This window comes from Emiliania huxleyi, assembly GCF_000372725.1.
Source record: "Emiliania huxleyi CCMP1516 unplaced genomic scaffold EMIHUscaffold_435, whole genome shotgun sequence".
In the NCBI taxonomy this organism is placed as follows: domain Eukaryota; phylum Haptophyta; order Isochrysidales; family Noelaerhabdaceae; genus Emiliania; species Emiliania huxleyi.
In genome coordinates, this window is record NW_005198721.1 from 36,904 (window position 1) to 53,619 (window position 16,716).

Below are 16,716 nucleotides of genomic sequence, written 5' to 3' on the forward strand. Positions count from 1 at the left end.
CGTGGTGGGGGGGGAAGAAGAAGAAGAGTCGGGGCGAGATGTGGTGAGGAGAGCAAGAGAGTGGGGGGGGCACGGTTCGTGGAGAGCTAGCAGAGGGGAGGCGGAGGAGGCGGCGGCGGCGGCGGCGGCGGCGGCGGCGGCGGAGGCGGAGGCGGATGAGGTGGTAGGTGGAGGAGGAGGTGGAGGCGGAGGAGGCAGAGGCGACGGCGGGGGCAGCTGCTGGCGTCGAGCACGGGTGTATTCGCATGCACACAGTTGGCCTTATGCGTGTGCGTGTGCGTGTGCATGTGCATGTGCATGTGCGTGTGCATGTGCATGTGCATGTGCATGTGCGTGTGCGTGTGCATGTGCATGTGCATGTGCATGTGCATGTGCATGTGCTTGTGCATGTGCGTGTGCATGTGCATGTGCGGAGTATGGGTGTGACGTACCGACGATCCGAAGGGGCGCACATACCAGTACAGCGTGTACATGTGCAGCAGGGCGGCGATCTTGTCGCTGAGCATATTCCCTGCGGCGGCCCGGGGGGAGGAGGGATTGTGTGTGGGGGGGGAGGGGGAGGGGAGAGGGGTAAGAGCGGAGAGACAGGGGAGAGAGGGGGGAGGCGGGAGAACGGGAGAGGGGGGGGGGAGGGGGGAGGGGGGAGAGAAAGTGGCAGATGGGGCACACGCGCCCGGAATCTGCCCGCCGTACACGGCCGTGTGGTTCGCCGACTCCGCTCGCGCCGCATTCACAATCTGCGGGCGGTGCGCCGTGGAGGAGCGGTGGCGGTGCGGCGGGGCGAGCGGTGGCGGTGCGGCGGGGTGAGCGCAAGGGGGGTGCGCGGCTCGAGGCGCGAGGGCGGCCAGCGAGATGCGAGCGGCGGCGCAGATGCGCGAGCGAGCGAGCGGCGGCGACGGCAACGGCGGCGAGGAGGTGGCGGAACAGGGCGGCGGCGGTGGCGCGCGGCCAGCGCGCCTGCCTCGCGTCGGCCATCATCCCTGAGACCGCGATGCCCGTGCACTTGTCCACCGTGTAGATGCGCCGGTTCGAACCAGGCAGCATCATCTTGGACAGCTTTTGCTTCTCGACGCCCAGCACGACGCCGTCCTTGCAGCGGATGCCAATCGCGGTGCCCGAGTTCTCGACCGCCTTGGCGGCGTACTCAATCTGGAACACGCGGCCGTCAGGCGAGAATGTGGTGGTCGACTGATCATAGCCCGTTCCGATGGAGGACATCGCCGAGCAGTTTTGCCGCGAGGTTGGTCGACGAGGGACGCCGGGGCAGCAGCACCAGAGTCGGGCTCCAGAAAAGCGCCGAGAAGAAAACCGTTGGACTAAAACTAAAAGAAATAATGGCAACTCAAAAAAAGAAATATAGTCATCGCTGCCCCGGGGGGGGCCTCGCGGAATGGCGGACGCCCTCGTTCAGCTCACCCGACGTCGCCCAGCGGGCCAGCTTCGGCTCTGTGGCATCCACGGCGCGTGGCCGGCCGAGTTTCTACCACAGGCACGTCGCCCTGGCCTCTCTGCCATCTTTCTGCTGCCCTCGAGCTCGCCGGCCAGCTTCGCACACCGCAGGCTGGCCGGCAAGACGCAGGCGCGGCACACGTCCCGAGATGTGTGCAGAGGTATTAGCGCCCTCTGACGATGGTACAGTTATCTTGCAATGCCCACGCTGACCAAAGCCGAGCGTAATGCTGCTCAAGCACGCGACCCCGCCCGCGTTCCCGGGCCAGGTGAGGCACGTGCTCCAGCCGGGCCAGTGGCTGCTGCGCACCGACGCCTGCCGCCAATCGTGGGCATTCTCGTGCGCACCGCTGCGTACTGAGGACCTCACCTCAGCAGCTAGCCATGACACGCCTGCGGCTGTGCGCGGCGTGCGATGGCTCGCCTTCTTTTCGGATGCGGAGGAGGCCGACGATCCTCCGTTTCACTTCGTCGACATGCGTCACCGCGTGGTTGAGCCAGATGCGCCGCCTCGGAGGCCGACTAAACCAATACGAGGCTAAACCCGATAGGTGTTCTCTTCCCATTCTCTTTCCCATTGGCTGTCAACAGTGTCATCTCGCGTTTTCAGACCGTGCAGACTGCAGTGTGTTGCGTGTTCTTTGTGCACAGTCATACTACACATACGTTTTAGACGAGAATTGACGAGTCTGCAGTCTCTCTGCTGTGAGAGTTAGGCCGTCATTACGAAGCCCCGGTTGGCAACCTGCGGCATCCGCAGCCGCCACCGAGGGCGCGAGGCCGAGCACCTGAGCCGCTGCGAGGGGTATCTCTTCCCTCACGCCAAACCTGCTCCCGCGCTACGGTACATCGCCACCTGGTTGAAATATGCCGGCACGGCCTGCCGCCACACCCCCAGCCGCACCGCCTCTGCCGCCGCCGAGGCCGCTCGGGCAGTGGTGACTGCCAAGGCATAGCGTGCCTCCTCCGCCCGGGCCTCGGCCTCGGCTGCGGCTGCCTCCGCCCTGAGAGCCGCTACTTGTTCGCGGGCCAGCCACGCCACGTCCTGCGCCTCGCTCGCCCACGCGTAGGACACCGGCGCCCCCACCGCCGTGGCGAAGGTGCCAGCCATCACGACGCTGCGGCTGCTCGAGCGGATCTTTTCCGAAAGAACGTGCCTCTTTGCAATGCTCCCATGCAGATGGCAATGGCGCCCCGCCGCGCGCCGGCCGGCCGCCGCACGAGGCTTGTCCCGGAGGCCGCAGGCGTTGAGCACTCGCGCCATAAACACCAACTTTCCTGGCCCGGGATTTTCCACGGCCTACCCCATGCATGCGCACCGGCCGCCGACCGCTCTCGTGCACCCGACTGCTCAGGCACGAGTGATGCAAATCTTCGCCGACGCGCTGCGGGAGCCATTCCCGGACGTGATGGTGCCTCAGCCTGTGGCGGGGATGGTGACCGACAGGGTGCGCAGGCTGACCTCAAGTCGCGTGGCTACCGACCAGTGGCCATCTGTAGCAATCAAGTAGCAATCAAGTAGCAATCAAGTAGCAATCAAGCGTGGCTGCCGACCAGTGGCCATCCGTAGCAATCAAGTAGCGATCAAGTAGCGATCAAGTAGCGATCAAGTAGCGATCAAGTAGCGATCAAGTAGCAATCAAGCGTGGCTGCCGACCAGTGGCCATCTGTAGCCCTCGTCGCCACATATGGGATGACGCGTCGTTGCCATCTGATGAGCACATCTGAAGATGGCACGAGGGCAAGTTGGCCACTCCGCAGCCAGGCTGATTGCCTGCGTGGCGGTTGGTTCAGGTGCTCGTGATGACGCGCGTCCAGTGCACCACGATGTTCAAGGTGTGGAAGGGGCCTGACCCCTACGCACCTGCCCCCCTCACCCCTACGCACCTGCGCCCCTGACCCCTACGCACCTGCCCCCCTGGCCCCTACGCACCTGCGCCCCTTGGCCCTACGCACCTGCCTCCCTGACCCCTACGCACCTGCCTCCCTGACCCCTACGCACCTGCCCCCCTGACCCCTACGCACCTGCGCCTCTGGCCCCTACGCACCTGCGCCCCTGGCCCTACGCACCTGCGCCCCTGGCCCTACGCACCTGCCCCCCTGACCCCTACGCACCTGCGCCCCTGACCCCTACGCACCTGCCCCCCTGACCCCTACGCACCTGCGCCCCTGGCCCTACGCACCTGCCCCCCTGACCCCTACGCACCTGCGCCCCTGACCCCTACGCACCTGCCCCCCTGACCCCTACGCACCTGCCCCCCTGACCCCTACGCACCTGCCTCCCTGGCCCTACGCACCTGCGCCCCTGGCCCTACGCACCTGCCTCCTGATGTTTAAGGGGCTGCGGAGCCTCGCGAGCAAGCAGGCCGGGATGCTGGGCATGACGTTGGACGAGCTCATCACGTGCGTCCGGCAGGCGCGAGCATGGGGGCACGAGAGTAGGCGAGGGAGCAGGAGAGTAGGAGAGTAGGAGAGTAGGAGAGCAGGAGAGTAGGAGAGTAGGCGAGGGAGCAGGAGAGCACGAGAGTAGGAGAGTAGGCGAGGGAGCAGGAGAGTAGGCGAGGGAGTAGGAGAGATTCGACCCAACATGCGCCACAGAGCGACCAGCGCGCTGGAACCCAACATGCTGGAACACTTGTGTTGCACACAAGCACAACAACTCCAACAAAGCACAACAAGCTCAAACCGCTCCGAGGGGCCCGAGTGGTGGTGATCACGGAGATCACATCTCCATGAGCACGGGCGAGGGTGGGCGGCAAATCGGCCCTCCACCCTCCTTTCACCCCCCCCTCCTTTTCACCTGCCCGCTTGCCCGTGCGGTGCAGGGCGGCTGCCTCGGGGGCATGCTCAGCTGTGCCATGGCAACGTGCCTGCGCACGTGCGCCAACTTCAACCCGAGGAAGGTAGCGCGCACTCTCGTGGCGGTATACGGCCACATGGCGCGTGAGCCCGACGGGACCCGACCCTAATTAACTAACTAACTGAGTGGATATGCGGCTGGCTCTGGTGGTGCGAGGGGCGCGTGGCTGGTGCGGGCGGCGCGGGACGGCCATGGGGCGCCAGCACAGGGGACGCACATGACACAGCTCAGAATTGGCGCTGCGTGTGTTTGCGTGCGCGCGGGGACGTACGCGCAGTTTTCACGGGGTGTGCGTGGGGAAGGGCATGAGGGGCGCCGGCCGCGCGTGTATTGGCGTGTGAGAGTGCGTGGTGCCCGAAGGCGACGGCCCGAAGGCAGGAGGACTAGACTTGCGCATCGCTTAGAACGATGCTTACAAGAAAAGTCTACCGGCTAGTGTGGAGCTCTTAGTGTGGTTGCGTGTTGTACTAGTAATTCTGCACTCGGCGGCCCGATTTTAGCGAAAGGCAGATACTTCATCGCGTGTGGTCGTCGAAAAACCGCCTGTTCGCCCGTTTTGGACCCCTTCGTACCAACGGCTCCGAAAAACCGCTCGCCTCCTTAACGACGACTACGAGGCCCGGCGGTCGATCTGCGCCTTCTCAGCGGCGGGGGGGATGTGGACGGTACGTGCGGACCGCGTGGTGCTGCGATGGTTTGACGAGTGCGACTCTCAGCGTCGACTTTGCGACCCCACGGGGCTCGTTGTGCGAGTATATGGGACACGATGTCTCAAATATGAGGGGTTTTGACTCCTACCGGCTCCTGACGCTACCCCTGGCAGCTCTAATGACCAGGATCAGTAGTGTTGTGATAGAGACTGCCCATACTAGCGCAGGAGCTGCCACACTCGCCCGGATCGTCCCCTTCTGGGGCCGGTTCCGCAGCCCGCGAGAGCCGACAGCGGGGCCGTGCCGCGGGTGCCTACTGCCGAGTGCCACAAACACTGCGCCGTCCCGCCATCACCTACAGGCTGTCTTGTGTGATGGTTGGGATGTCCAAACGCCACCATCTTGGCTCTTGCGACCTCAAACCCGCGAGCTGTATGGGTGGTCCTGACGTCGACAGACGCCCGAGGACCACGGTGAAGCTGAGCCGGAACGAGTCGATAAGTCTCGTCTGAGCCCGTGGCGGTCGCCGGCTGAGTTGCCGTGCACGGGCCGGTACCTCAGGCGTCACCTCCGCAGCCTCAGATCTCACACTCCACCACCTCCGCCAGGACGCCGTCGGTGGCACGCTCGGCGGCGAGTTTGTGGCAGCCCCACAGCGAGCGCGGCGTCGAGCCTAATCGGTCTGGTCGGTCGGCCGCACTCACCGGGTGCCAGGGAGTGCGGCCGACACTCGAGCGGTGCTTCCTGGCAGCGCGCGCCGGCTGTGGGGCTGCCACAAACTCGAGACACGCTTTTTTGCGACATTTTCGACGCTTTTGTCCCATATACTCGCACAACAAGCCACGGAGCCTCTGCTGCTCCGAGGGGTGGGGGGTCTGCAGACCACCCGGCCGAACTTCAGAGTGGCGGTGCTCCTCAAATACCGTTCAAACGCCCACGATGTTGTGGAGGGGAGATATGCTGATGATCCTGGCCCGATTGGTTCGCTCAGAAAGCTTCTGGTGGTCGTTTCGTCGTTAAGAGGCTCACGGCGCTCAGTGCATCACACCGACCGCGCGGACCGCCAGGGTAAAGCCGTACGTGCGTACGTCAGTACCCTAGAAGTGTTACTAATAGAGAGCACCAGAATGACGCTTATCAAAAACGAATATAGTAAAGTACCGAGGGCAAACGAGTCAGCGCAGTATGTGTGTATGTGAAGAGAGGCCTGGTCCGTGCGGGTCGTGGCGAGAGAAGCGGCTGCCGGCAGCGGGCCAGGGGCTGAGGGCTGTAGCCTGCAATCAAACGGCCGGCACGACGCGACGACGATACACAAACATGTGCGGCAGCGCCGCAAGAGCCCTTGAGCCCTTGAGCAAAAGAAAATGCCTCGCGACCGCACGCGAGCCACGGCCGCTGTCAGCGCGAGAGCTTGACGCCCGAGTGGACCGCCACGACGCCGCCGGTGAGGTTGCTGTGGCTCACGAAGCGGAAGCCGGCATCGCGCGCCAAGTTCGAGAGCTCCTCCTGCGTGTGGAACTTTTGGATGCTCTCGACGAGGTACTGGTACGACGCGCGGTCGTCGGCCACCAGCCTGCGTGATGAGTTCAGAAGTCAGCAGTAGTGTCGGTTTGGGGCCGTCGGCGACCGATCTGGCTGCTTAACCGGAACCACTCCTCGTACTGCGGGATTGATTCAGCTGGTTGGTACCCGCCTCGTGGTGCTCGCACTAGTCTCGGCTAACTCTCGCCCTCCGACTGCGGGGATGACGTCGAAGGAGTACCTAGGGTTAGGGTTAGGGTCAGGGTTAGGGTTGGGGTAAGGGGTAGGGTTAGGGTTGGGGTTGGGGTAAGGGTTAGGGTTAGGGTTAGGGATTAGGGTTAGGGATAGGGTTGGGGTAAGGGTTAGGGTAAGGGTTAGGGATAGGGTTGGGGTAAGGGTTAGGGTAAGGGTTAGGGTAAGGGTTAGGGTTTAGGGTTGGGGTAAGGGTTAGGGTTGGGGTTAGGGTAGGGTTAGGGAGGGAGGGTCAGGGTTAGAGTGCCGCTCGTAGAGGCGCGCGAGGAGGGGGTTGGTGACGTGAGAAAACTCGAGACAGAGGAAGCGCCCGCCCGGCCGCAGCACGCGATGGGCCTGAGGTGTGAGTAGGAGGGGTGTGAAGAGGAGGGGTGCGGTGAGAGAGAGGTGTGGAGAGAGAGGTGTGAAGAGGCGCAGAGGTGTGGAGAGGAGAGGTGTGGAGAGAGAGAGGTGTGGTAGAGGCGAGAGCGCCTCGCTCAGCGCCTTCTCGATGTGCGTCACCTATGGTATATTATTACATATTATTATTATATATTACATTGTTATTGCCTTCTCGATGTGCGTCACCTATTGACAGCTTCTCCATCAGAGTGTAGTGTTGTTCATGTCTCAACAATGCCTTGTCGAGGAGCGTCACCTAAAAGAAATGGTCCTCCTCAGAGCATTGAGATTACCTAAACAAGCATTGACATGAACGAAACACGTTTCGGATCCCAAAGGCAATCGTGTACACATCAAACGCGCAGTCGTCGAACGGCAGCTGCTCCGCCGACCCAACGACCTAGCCGAGATATGGCCGAGATGCGGCACTGCTCTGCCGACCCAACCACCCAATGCATCCGCGGCCATATCTCGGCCATATCTCGGCCATATCTCGGCCATATCTCGGCCCAACCACCCAGTCCATCCGCGGTCGCAGCGAGGCCGCGCCGCCGTCGAGCGCGCGCCTGGAAAGCACAAATGAACTCCTAAACACGAACTACGAGGGGAGAAGAAATCCTCGGCGCGCCGAGCGCGCGCCTACAAAAGAAAGACCCCGTTGCGAAAAAGAGATGCGGCAGTACGGAAAAAACGAGTCGGCGGCTCAGCGCGCGCCGCCGCCCCTCCTCGAGCATCGACTTGTTGATGTCGCACACCACCACCCTCGGCTCCTCGACCCCTCCTCCTCCCCCTCCTCCTCCTCCTCCGCCGCCGCCGCTTCCGCCGCTTCCGCCGCCTGGCAAAAGAGAGCAGAGAGAGCTGCGGAGAGAGCGAGGGCCGTGTGGCCCTGCAGCTCGGTGGGTGCGGCGGCTAGGCGCGCGGCGCGTCGATGCTGCGATGGAGCGTGCTGTCTCACGGCAGGCGGTGCCGGCGGGGTTGGCCCGCCTGACGCGGCGAGCGCGCCCATCTGGTCGGCGATCCGGAAGGCGATGTCACCCGTGCCGCCGGCGACATCGAGCACCTGCAGGTCGGGCTTGCGCATGCCGCCGAGCCCGATCATCCCCACCACCGTGTCTTTCCAGATGCGGTGCATGCCCGCCGACATCAGGTCGTTCATCAGGTCATAGTTTGAGGCGACTGAGTGGAAGACGTTTCCGACGAGGCGCTCCTTCTCGTCCTCGTCGACGGCCTTGAAGCCAAACTCACTCGCGCGCGAGGTGGCACGCGAGTGCGCGTCCGATGACAGGAGGCGGCCAAGCAGCATAGGCGCTGGCCTCCTCGCCGAGCCTGAGACCTTCGCCGACGCGCGTAACATGTGGAAGGCTGAAGTCGAGCGATAAAAAAAAGGCGCTTTTCCACACCAGACGCGTTGGCGAAGGGCCGAGCGGAAGGAGGACGGGGAAGATGACTCAGAGGAGGACGAACCAGTGGAAATTCAGTTGTCAGATGTCACGATGCATCCGAAGGGGACCCCAGCGCCGGCATCATCCGTAGAGGCACGAGTGTTCGAAGAGAGAGTGGACCTGAGCAACAACATGACGTGTAGGCAAATGATCGGAGTGGGAGTCAGAAATGTGGTCCTTGCGCGAGGGGAGCTTGATAGACTCGAGGGGCCAGGATACGCCGCGAGGAGGACGGAGTTGCGCAAGGCGAAAGAAGCCGCGAGAACAAGGGACCGGCAGGCGGCGGCGTCGCAGGACGAGACAGAAGAGAACGACGCGACAGAGGAGGAAGTGACAAGGGAGAGACCGACGAGAGTGGGACGGCCGCGAGGTGGCATGAAGGTTGCAGCGAGAAGCGGCGAGAGACTGCGAAAAGAGATACGAAGAGGCAGACTCCCCAGGGTGGGCGACGGCTAGCGCACCACACTCCTCTCCTTAAAATCCCTGTGTGGTGGCGGCGTGCCGTTCTCCCATCCCTCCCTTGGGTTGTGTGTTTTCTTTCTTTCTTTCTTTTGGTGTCCCAGTCGTTGGTCGGACAAGTGAGCGCCTGCACGAGTAGACGCTTATATTCGAGCTCGCCAAATGCGCATCTGCACGTGGAGGCGCTCATGTTAGCTCGGGCTCGCACCTGCACGTGTGGGCGCGTATGCGTCTGACACAAGCACCTACACGACAAAACAACAATGTTTGGTATTGCTAAAAATCTCTCTCCTACACGTGTCAAGCTCAGCAGAGAGATTGTCTCACCTTTTGAGCGAGAGATTGTGATCTCGCTATGGTGCCATGCTGCGGCACAAGTCGAGCTGTGAACAGGTAAGGTAAGGTAAGGTAGATTTCTCCACACACACAAAGTGGTGGGGCAAGGGGGGGCGACCCTCGCATCTCCACGCCCGGACACGGGCAGGAGCCCCACGGCATTCAAAGTGCAAGCACTGGCCCGGTGCACGTGGGTGAGCAGCCTGCCCCTCCCTCCCGACAAACCAACTCCCGCACACACACAATCGCACTCTGGCCATCGAATGACTCCGAATGACTCACTGTGTGTGCACAGAGGGATGGGGGGAGGGGGGGGCAGAGGTAAGGTGGGGTGAGACTGGGGAGGGCCTCAAAGGTCCCCCATGGGGGTGGGGTCCGGCCCGAACAGGTCGAAGCCGGTCCCGCCATCGCCGCCGGCGCCGTCGCCCTCGTCCGCCTCGGAGGCGGAGGTCGTCGAGCGGGGCGTCTCGCCCGTCGCGAACCTGCCGCCGAACACGGCGTCGGCCGGCGCCGAGGCGCCGGCAGCCGTGATCAGGTCGGCGACCTTTCGGTCCCTGCAGGCCGCATCAATTTTGCCGCCCCGGGACGGCTCGTAGAGCTCGTTGGCGAGTCAGTCCCGGGCGACCTTGGTCGCCACGGAGCCCAGAGGGACCGTGGCGTACACCAGGTCGCCGAACCCGCTGCCCCCCTCGGGAGGGAGCGAGTAGGCGACCTGAATATTGGACCCCGCTGGGGTTGCGCGCCGCCTGCGCCGCAGCCTCCAGGCCCTCGTCCATGACGAACTCGACGTTCTCGCGCAGCTGCGCGTGCGGGTAGTCCGCACGCTCAGCCTCGCTCGCAGCCGCCGCCGCAGCCTTCTCCGCCTTGTTCGCCTTCTGCCGGGCCTTTTTGGCCCTGCGAGCCGCGGCCCGAGCATCCTTCTGCTCCTCCGTCAGCTCCTCCTTCCGCGGCGCGGTGCGCTCGACGAACGAGCGCTCCCCTCCGCCGCCTGCACCGGCTCGCGGTCGCCCGCGGCCTTCTCGTGCTTCAGGTCGAAGGTCGCCGTCCCGTAGCCAGGGACCTCATACCTGAGCTGCGACACACCTGCAAGCCTTGCGGCAATGAGGCAGTCTTGCATGTGCGCGCGATCGCTGCTGGATTCCAGGGCCGTCCGCCCGCGGCGCATCCCCGGCGGCCCGACGGTGGCCGGCGCTTGCGCGCCAGCCCCGTCCGCCGCCGGATCCGCGGCCGCGGTCCCTGTAGCTGTGAACACGCGGTGTGAACTAGCTCAGGAGAGAGATTGTCTCATCTCTTGCGCGAGAGATTGTCATCTCGCTGCACAGCGCCATGCGGCGGCACAAGTCGAGCTGTGAGCACGCGGTGTCTGTGAACTAGCTCAGCCCCAGAGAGATTGTCTCATCTCTTGCGCGGAGAGATTGTCATCTCGCTACGTCAGTACAGTGCCATGCGGCGGCAGAAGTCGAGCTGTGAACACGCGGTGTGAATACAAGCTCAGCAGAGAGATTGTCTCATCTCTTGAGCGAGAGATTGCGATCTCGCATACGACCTCGAGGAACACTCGTACACACAAATATTACCCATCGAGCGCCCCAATCGCCTCCGTTACCGCGGCAACTAGCCGCGACGCCTCCCCCTCGCTGCGCGGCCCGTCCCTCCGCCACCTCGCCGCGTCGTGGTGCCTCGCCGCGTTCGCCCAGATGCGCAGCGAGTGGAGCTGGCTCCGCAGCTCGGCCGGCAAGCCGCACTCGCGGTGCCAAAAGTTGATGCGCTCCTCGAAGCCATCGGGCGCCGCCGCAGAGCGCGAGGCGTAGACGGCGTCGAGGCGCGGCATCAGCGTGTTGAAGGCGAGCAGCATGTTGCCCTGGATGCGCGCCTGTGAGTCGCCGCCCGTGCGCATGCCGCGCACCTGCACCGAGAGCGGCGAAGGCTCGTAGCCAGTGGAGCGAGCGGCCGCGGCGGCCTCGACTCCAAGTGCCGGCGCAGCCTCCTCTATCCCTGCCCCGCCCTCATGTGCGCCAGAGAGCAACGCCCGGAGAGCTAGCAACGCCTCCGGCAGCGTGGGCCGCTTGCGCAAGCTCTCGTGGCAGAGGCTCTTCTGCCCGTCTCCCGCCTTGGCGAGGTCCTTGACCGCGCGCGCCGCGTCGGCTGGCCAGCCCGCAGCCACGTCGGCGAGCTTCGCCGCGTCGATGTCGGTCCAGTCCTCCTCGAACTCGTCCTCGCACCGGTCGGTCAGCTGCACCTCGGACCGGTTGGTGAGGCAGACGAGGAGGGTGATGCCGATGGCGTAGCCGTCCGTCTTGCTCGAGTACTCGCCTCCCTTGGAGATGGAGAGGCAGAGGTATCCCGTGGACATGTAGAGGGTGTTCGAAGGGGAGCGGACAGACGCGTCGGGACGCTGGTCCTTTGCGAAGCCCGTGTCGGCCAGGACAGCGGTCAGCTTCTCGTCGAGCAGGATGTTGTCCGGCTTGACGTCGCGGTGCACGATGCCCTTCGAGTGGAGGTAGACGAGCGCCTCGGTCGCCTCGCACGCAATGCGAACGCGCTGCCGCCACGTCAGCGGCCTCAGCGGCTCTTCCATGCCCAACCGCTGGAGCTGCGCAGCGCGGTCGGGATCTGAGATACGCAGCCGCGCCTCGAGCGAGCCGCCGCGCATCAGCGGCGAGAGGAGGCAGACGCCGTCGGGCGAGAGGCAGTAGCCGAGCAGCGGCAGCAGGTGCGGGTGGCTCACCGCCTTGAGAAGCTTCACCTCGAGCTCCGCCCGAGACAAACCGCCCGACTGGCCCGACTTTGCCCGCTTGACGACGAGCGGCAAGTGGCGCAGCTGCGGAGGCGCGGCGAGGGAGAGGTGGAGGTCGGCCGACGCCTCATAGACGCGGCTAAATCCGCCGCTGCCAATCAGCTTGCCCTCTGCAAACCCGTCCGTAGCCGCGGTGAGGTCCGACAGGGCTAGCTCGACGGGCCGAGCAACAGCCTCTTCCGCCGCGGCCGGATCGACAGACAGCAGATCCAGCCGCGACTCTGCCGCGATCAACTCCTCGTCCAGCGCAGGCAGCATGCCCACGTGCTGCCTGGCGGCAGCGATGCCCGCTCGGAGCGCGGAGGGGCTGTCCGCTGTGTCGAGCGACTTGAGCGCGCCCATCGCCTCGCCATGCGCCTTGCGCAGCCGCTGGCTGTCCCGCCTCCGCGCCTCCTTGAGCTTGTCACGCGCGCGCCTCGCCGCCGCCAGCACGGCCGGGCTCGCGAGGCTGCTGTACACCTCCAGCGCTCTCGCTAATCCGTCATACAAGCCAGCAGCCACGGCCTGCTGCAGCGCCTCGTCCGCCGCGGCGATGGCGGCTGCGTCGGCGGGTGGAGTAGGAGAGGCTGGCGGCGGGGGTGGCGGTGAAGAGGCGGCGATGGCGCTGGGGCCCGGAGCCGAGACAAGTGCCTCGCCGCCGCCGCTCTTCTTCTTCTTCTTCTTGCTCTTCTTGCTCTCCTTGGCGCGGTCCTCCTTCTCCGCCTCCTCCTCCGCCAGCAGCGCCTCGGCGTGTCGCGACGCCTCCGCCTCTGCCGCCGCTCTCTCCGCCTCCCTCGCCTCCGCCCCCGCAACCCACGCCGCCTCCTTCGCCGCCTTCTCAGCCGCCGCCGCCGCCGCCGCATGCTCCCCGAGGGCGCGCACGCATGAGGCGTGGCCTTGCTCCTTGGCCATCTGCAGCGCCGTCTCGCCGCTCGCATTGCGCGCCGCCGCGTCTGCGCCCGCCCGCAGCAGGCGGAGCACGACGGCGGGGTGGTTGTTGGCGGCGGCGTGCATCAGCGCGGTGAAGCCGTCGCTGTCCTGCGTGTTGATCTCCGCGCCGCGCTGCACCAGCAACTCGACCACCCGCTCGTGGCCCTTCTGGGCGGCGAGCATCAGCGCGGTGCCGCCGTTGCTGGCCTGCACGTTGATCTCCGCGCCGCGCTGCAGCAACAACTCGACCACCCGCTTGTGGCCTTTGAAAGCGGCGATCATCAGCGCGGTGCCGCCGTTGCTGGCCTGCACGTTTATCTCCGCGCCGCGCTGCAGCAACAACTCGACCACCCGCTTGTGGCCTTGGCGGGCGGCGCCCATCAGCGCAGTGTCGCCGTCGCTGTCCTGCAAGTTGATCTCCGCGCCGCGCTGCAGCAGCAACTCGACAACTCGCTCGTAGCCGTGGTAGGCGGCGAGCATCAGCGCGGTGAAGCCTTTGCTGCTCTGCAGGTCGATCTCGGCGCCGCGCTGCAGCAACAACTCGACAACTCGCTCGTGGCCCTCCTGGGCGGCGCCCATCAGCGCGGTGGTGCCGCTTTTGCTGCTCTGCTTGTTCACCTCCGCGCCGCGCTTCAGCAGCAGCTCGACCACCCGCTCGTGGCCCCGCTGGGCGGACAGCATCAGCGCGGTGATGCCGCTCACATCGCCCGCCACGCAAGTCGCATTGATCTGCCCGCCGCTGTCAAGCCACGACAGCAGCGCTGCCTGCCCAGTGAGCTGGAAGAGACCGCGGCACTCTCTCCCGCCGCCGCCTCGCCCGAGGAAGCGCCGCCCGCGCCGCCCGCCGCCGCCTCACGCTGGCTCGTAGTCACCTCCGCGACGTGCTGCCGGAAGGCCTCGACGCACGCGGCGTGGCCCTTCTCCTTGGCCCACTGCAGCGCCGTCTTGCCGCTTTCAGAGCGCAGCTTCGTATCCGCGCCCGCACGCAGCAGGCGGAGCACGACGGCGGGGTGGTCGAAGACGGCGGCGCCCATCAGCGCGGTGCCGCCGTTGCTGGCCTGCACGTTGATCTCCGCGCCGCGCTCCAGCAGCAGCTCGACCACCCGCTTGTGGCCTTGGCGGGCGGCGGATATCAGCGCGGTGTAGCCGTCGCTGTTCCGCAGGTTGATCTCCGCGCCGCGCTTCAGCAGCAGCTCGATCACCCGCTCTTGGCCGTTAGTGGCGGCGATACTCAGCAGCGTGAAGTAGGTCTCACCGTCAGTCTCCCGCGCGTTCGCCTGCCCGCCAATTTTGAGCCAGTCCCGCAGCACGCCAATGTTGCCGGCCCTCGCCGCCTTCACGACGTTTGGTGGCGCCTCCCGGGCATCTGCCGCCGGCGGGGAACTATCCGAGGGCAACATTTAACGTGTGCGCCCGCTCTTTTTGCGTTCTGCACGCGCTCGGCGAAAAAAGAATTTTACAACGCAACTCCCTCGCCCAGTGTTGTGCGAAAAAAGAATTTACGAAGTTAAAGAACACGGAGCGATGTCCGCCTTGCGTTGTTTCATAACATCGAAGGCTAAGCTCAAAAAGAATTTAGACTGCCGTTATTTATTTATTTATATGTGATAGGCGCCGCAGGCGCACACGCCGGATCCTCTCCACTTCGGATCCCGCCACACCACCAACAGAAATCCGCCATCACGAGTACCCATGGCCAGGGGCGGGGCTTGCGATTTACCTTCATCGCCTTCGGTTTCTTTTTTATGGGCTCTCGTCACGCGGCCGATCCGCGAGCTACACAGGCCCTTCGCCGATCTCGACGTCTCGACCGCGCCCGGAGAGTGTTTCGACGAGCTGCGAGAGGCGCACACGCAGCTCGTTAGCAGACACGACCTCACCGACAAGTGCCAGCGGAGCTGGCGGACGCAGGTCGTGTGCCGGGAGGTGGTGAGCCCGGGCACTGCGATCAACGATGGGTAGCGAGGATTGGTGTAACCCGAGCCACGGAGGCGTGTTTTCAGGCGGCCGACCGTCAGTGCACGGAGTTGCCACTTCTCCGACAGATCACCACAGTGACCACGCGTTTTTTCTCTCCCTTCACTTTTAGCTTCTCTCTCTCTCTCTCTCTCTCTCTCTCTCGCGCGGGCTTTGGAACCCTTCGTTCCTCTCCCCCCGGCAAGGCGCGCGATACACGTCTCAGGTCCCCTGCTTATCGACCAAACATAGCTGGAGCCTAAAGGTGGGGCGTATCGCTCGAGCGTATCGCGCGCAGTGGTTGGTGCCTCTGTGCGCCCTCCGACCTCGAGCCTCCGATGTGATTCGCCGGCGGGAGCTGCGGCGCCGTGGCCGTTTCCGCTGTCGGATGGAAGCCGGTCCGAGACTCGGCGCCGACCATGCAAGTATCTGATCGGATCGCTCGCTCGTCGAAATCGATCGACTGAGCTCAACGACTTTTCTTTTTTCGAAACGCGCGCGCGGCCCGTCGGCGGCACAAAACTGTCAGGTCCGCCGCGACGCGTCGCCGCAATGCGCCGGGCAGCGACGTGGTGGGGAAGCATGGTGCGGCTCGCCCTCAAGCCATTTAATATCCAGCACCTCGCCGACGACTGGAACGCTAACCGTACTTACTTACAGCTGTCGGTACAGAGATGCCAGCACCCCCCAGCAGCAGAGCGCTCCTGCTGGGGGGGGGGGGGGGGGGTCCACAACACATATGCCGGATAGGCGATTCGATAGCGGTAATATCTGAAAAAGAACAACCAACAAGAAATTTTAAAGATTTGGGGTAGCTGACAACATGAACACATGTGATGCAAACGGTAAAATACACACCATGGCACTGGCTTACCGCGGCGCGAGCCGCGGCCACTGGAACACACCCGCAAGGGCCACAAGGACCGCTCACGCGCGCGCGGATGCCTCTCGCCGACTCTCGTACCGCACCGGCTCTCGCGCCACTGGCTGGCTCTCCCCTCTCTCTCTCTCTCTCTCCTCTCTCTCCCCGAGTACACCCGAGCGGGCTCCGCCTCAAACGTCATATGCGACACTCCAACGCTGCGACCCTCTCGCGGATCGGACGCCTCGGCACCGGCGCCGCCACGCCGGCCGCGCCGCCCTCCCACCTCGCCGGGCTCGCCTCTGCGCCGAGGAGCCGCACGCAGCTGCCCCCGCCCTCGCTGCTCTCCGGCCCGGCCGCCCCCGCGGCAGAGAGGAGCTCGGCAGCCTCGCCGCCGCCGCCGCCGCCGCCGCCAGCCTCCCCAGAGGAGGACCGCTCCGTGGCTAGCGACGTCTCGCCTGCTCGCGGCTGGTGGGCGTGAAGAGACGCTGTTCACAGGCTCCGCGGGACGAGGGACGATTGCGCGGGGCTCATCTTGGCCCATCTCGGCCACATCTCGGCCCCATCTCGGCCCCATCTCGGCGCAATCTCGGCGCAATCTCGGCGCAATCTCGGCGCAATCTCGGCGACGTCTCGCCGGCGGTGGACGAGAAACCAGATGACGCAGTGTCGCTCCGAGAAAGCGTGCCGTCGCTGCCGTCGCTGCCGCCGCCGCCGCCGCCGCCGCCGCCTCCGCCGCCGCCGCCGCCCTCGACGCCGCCGCCGCCCTCGACGCCCGCGCCGGCGGCCGGATCTCGGCTCGATCTCGCGCCAGATCTGAGCTCACGCTGGCTTGACGGCGG

General features: G+C 65.0%; 3 protein-coding genes across 3 annotated transcripts; all 3 read right to left on the minus strand.

The window, feature by feature from the left end:
- Positions 1 to 960: 960 nt before the first annotated feature.
- Positions 961 to 1,218, minus strand: EMIHUDRAFT_75973 (hypothetical protein; the record flags this gene model as incomplete). Its single annotated transcript, XM_005769021.1, has 1 exon — positions 961 to 1,218. A coding segment is annotated over one exon (258 nt), but the record flags the coding sequence as incomplete, so codon positions are not given.
- Positions 1,219 to 6,357: 5,139 nt separating this feature from the next.
- Positions 6,358 to 8,416, minus strand: EMIHUDRAFT_75975 (ubiquinone biosynthesis methyltransferase; the record flags this gene model as incomplete). Its single annotated transcript, XM_005769022.1, has 7 exons — positions 6,358 to 6,532; positions 6,613 to 6,677; positions 7,015 to 7,068; positions 7,436 to 7,513; positions 7,560 to 7,583; positions 7,797 to 7,938; positions 8,103 to 8,416. The coding sequence occupies 7 exons, from the start codon at positions 8,414 to 8,416 to the stop codon at positions 6,358 to 6,360; spliced, it is 852 nt and encodes a 283-aa protein (XP_005769079.1).
- Positions 8,417 to 11,595: 3,179 nt separating this feature from the next.
- EMIHUDRAFT_75974 (hypothetical protein) lies at positions 11,596 to 12,405 on the minus strand (the record flags this gene model as incomplete). The annotated part of the gene is made up of 2 exons (XM_005769023.1): positions 11,596 to 11,921; positions 11,973 to 12,405. Coding segments are annotated over 2 exons (759 nt in total), but the record flags the coding sequence as incomplete, so codon positions are not given.
- Positions 12,406 to 16,716: the final 4,311 nt, after the last annotated feature.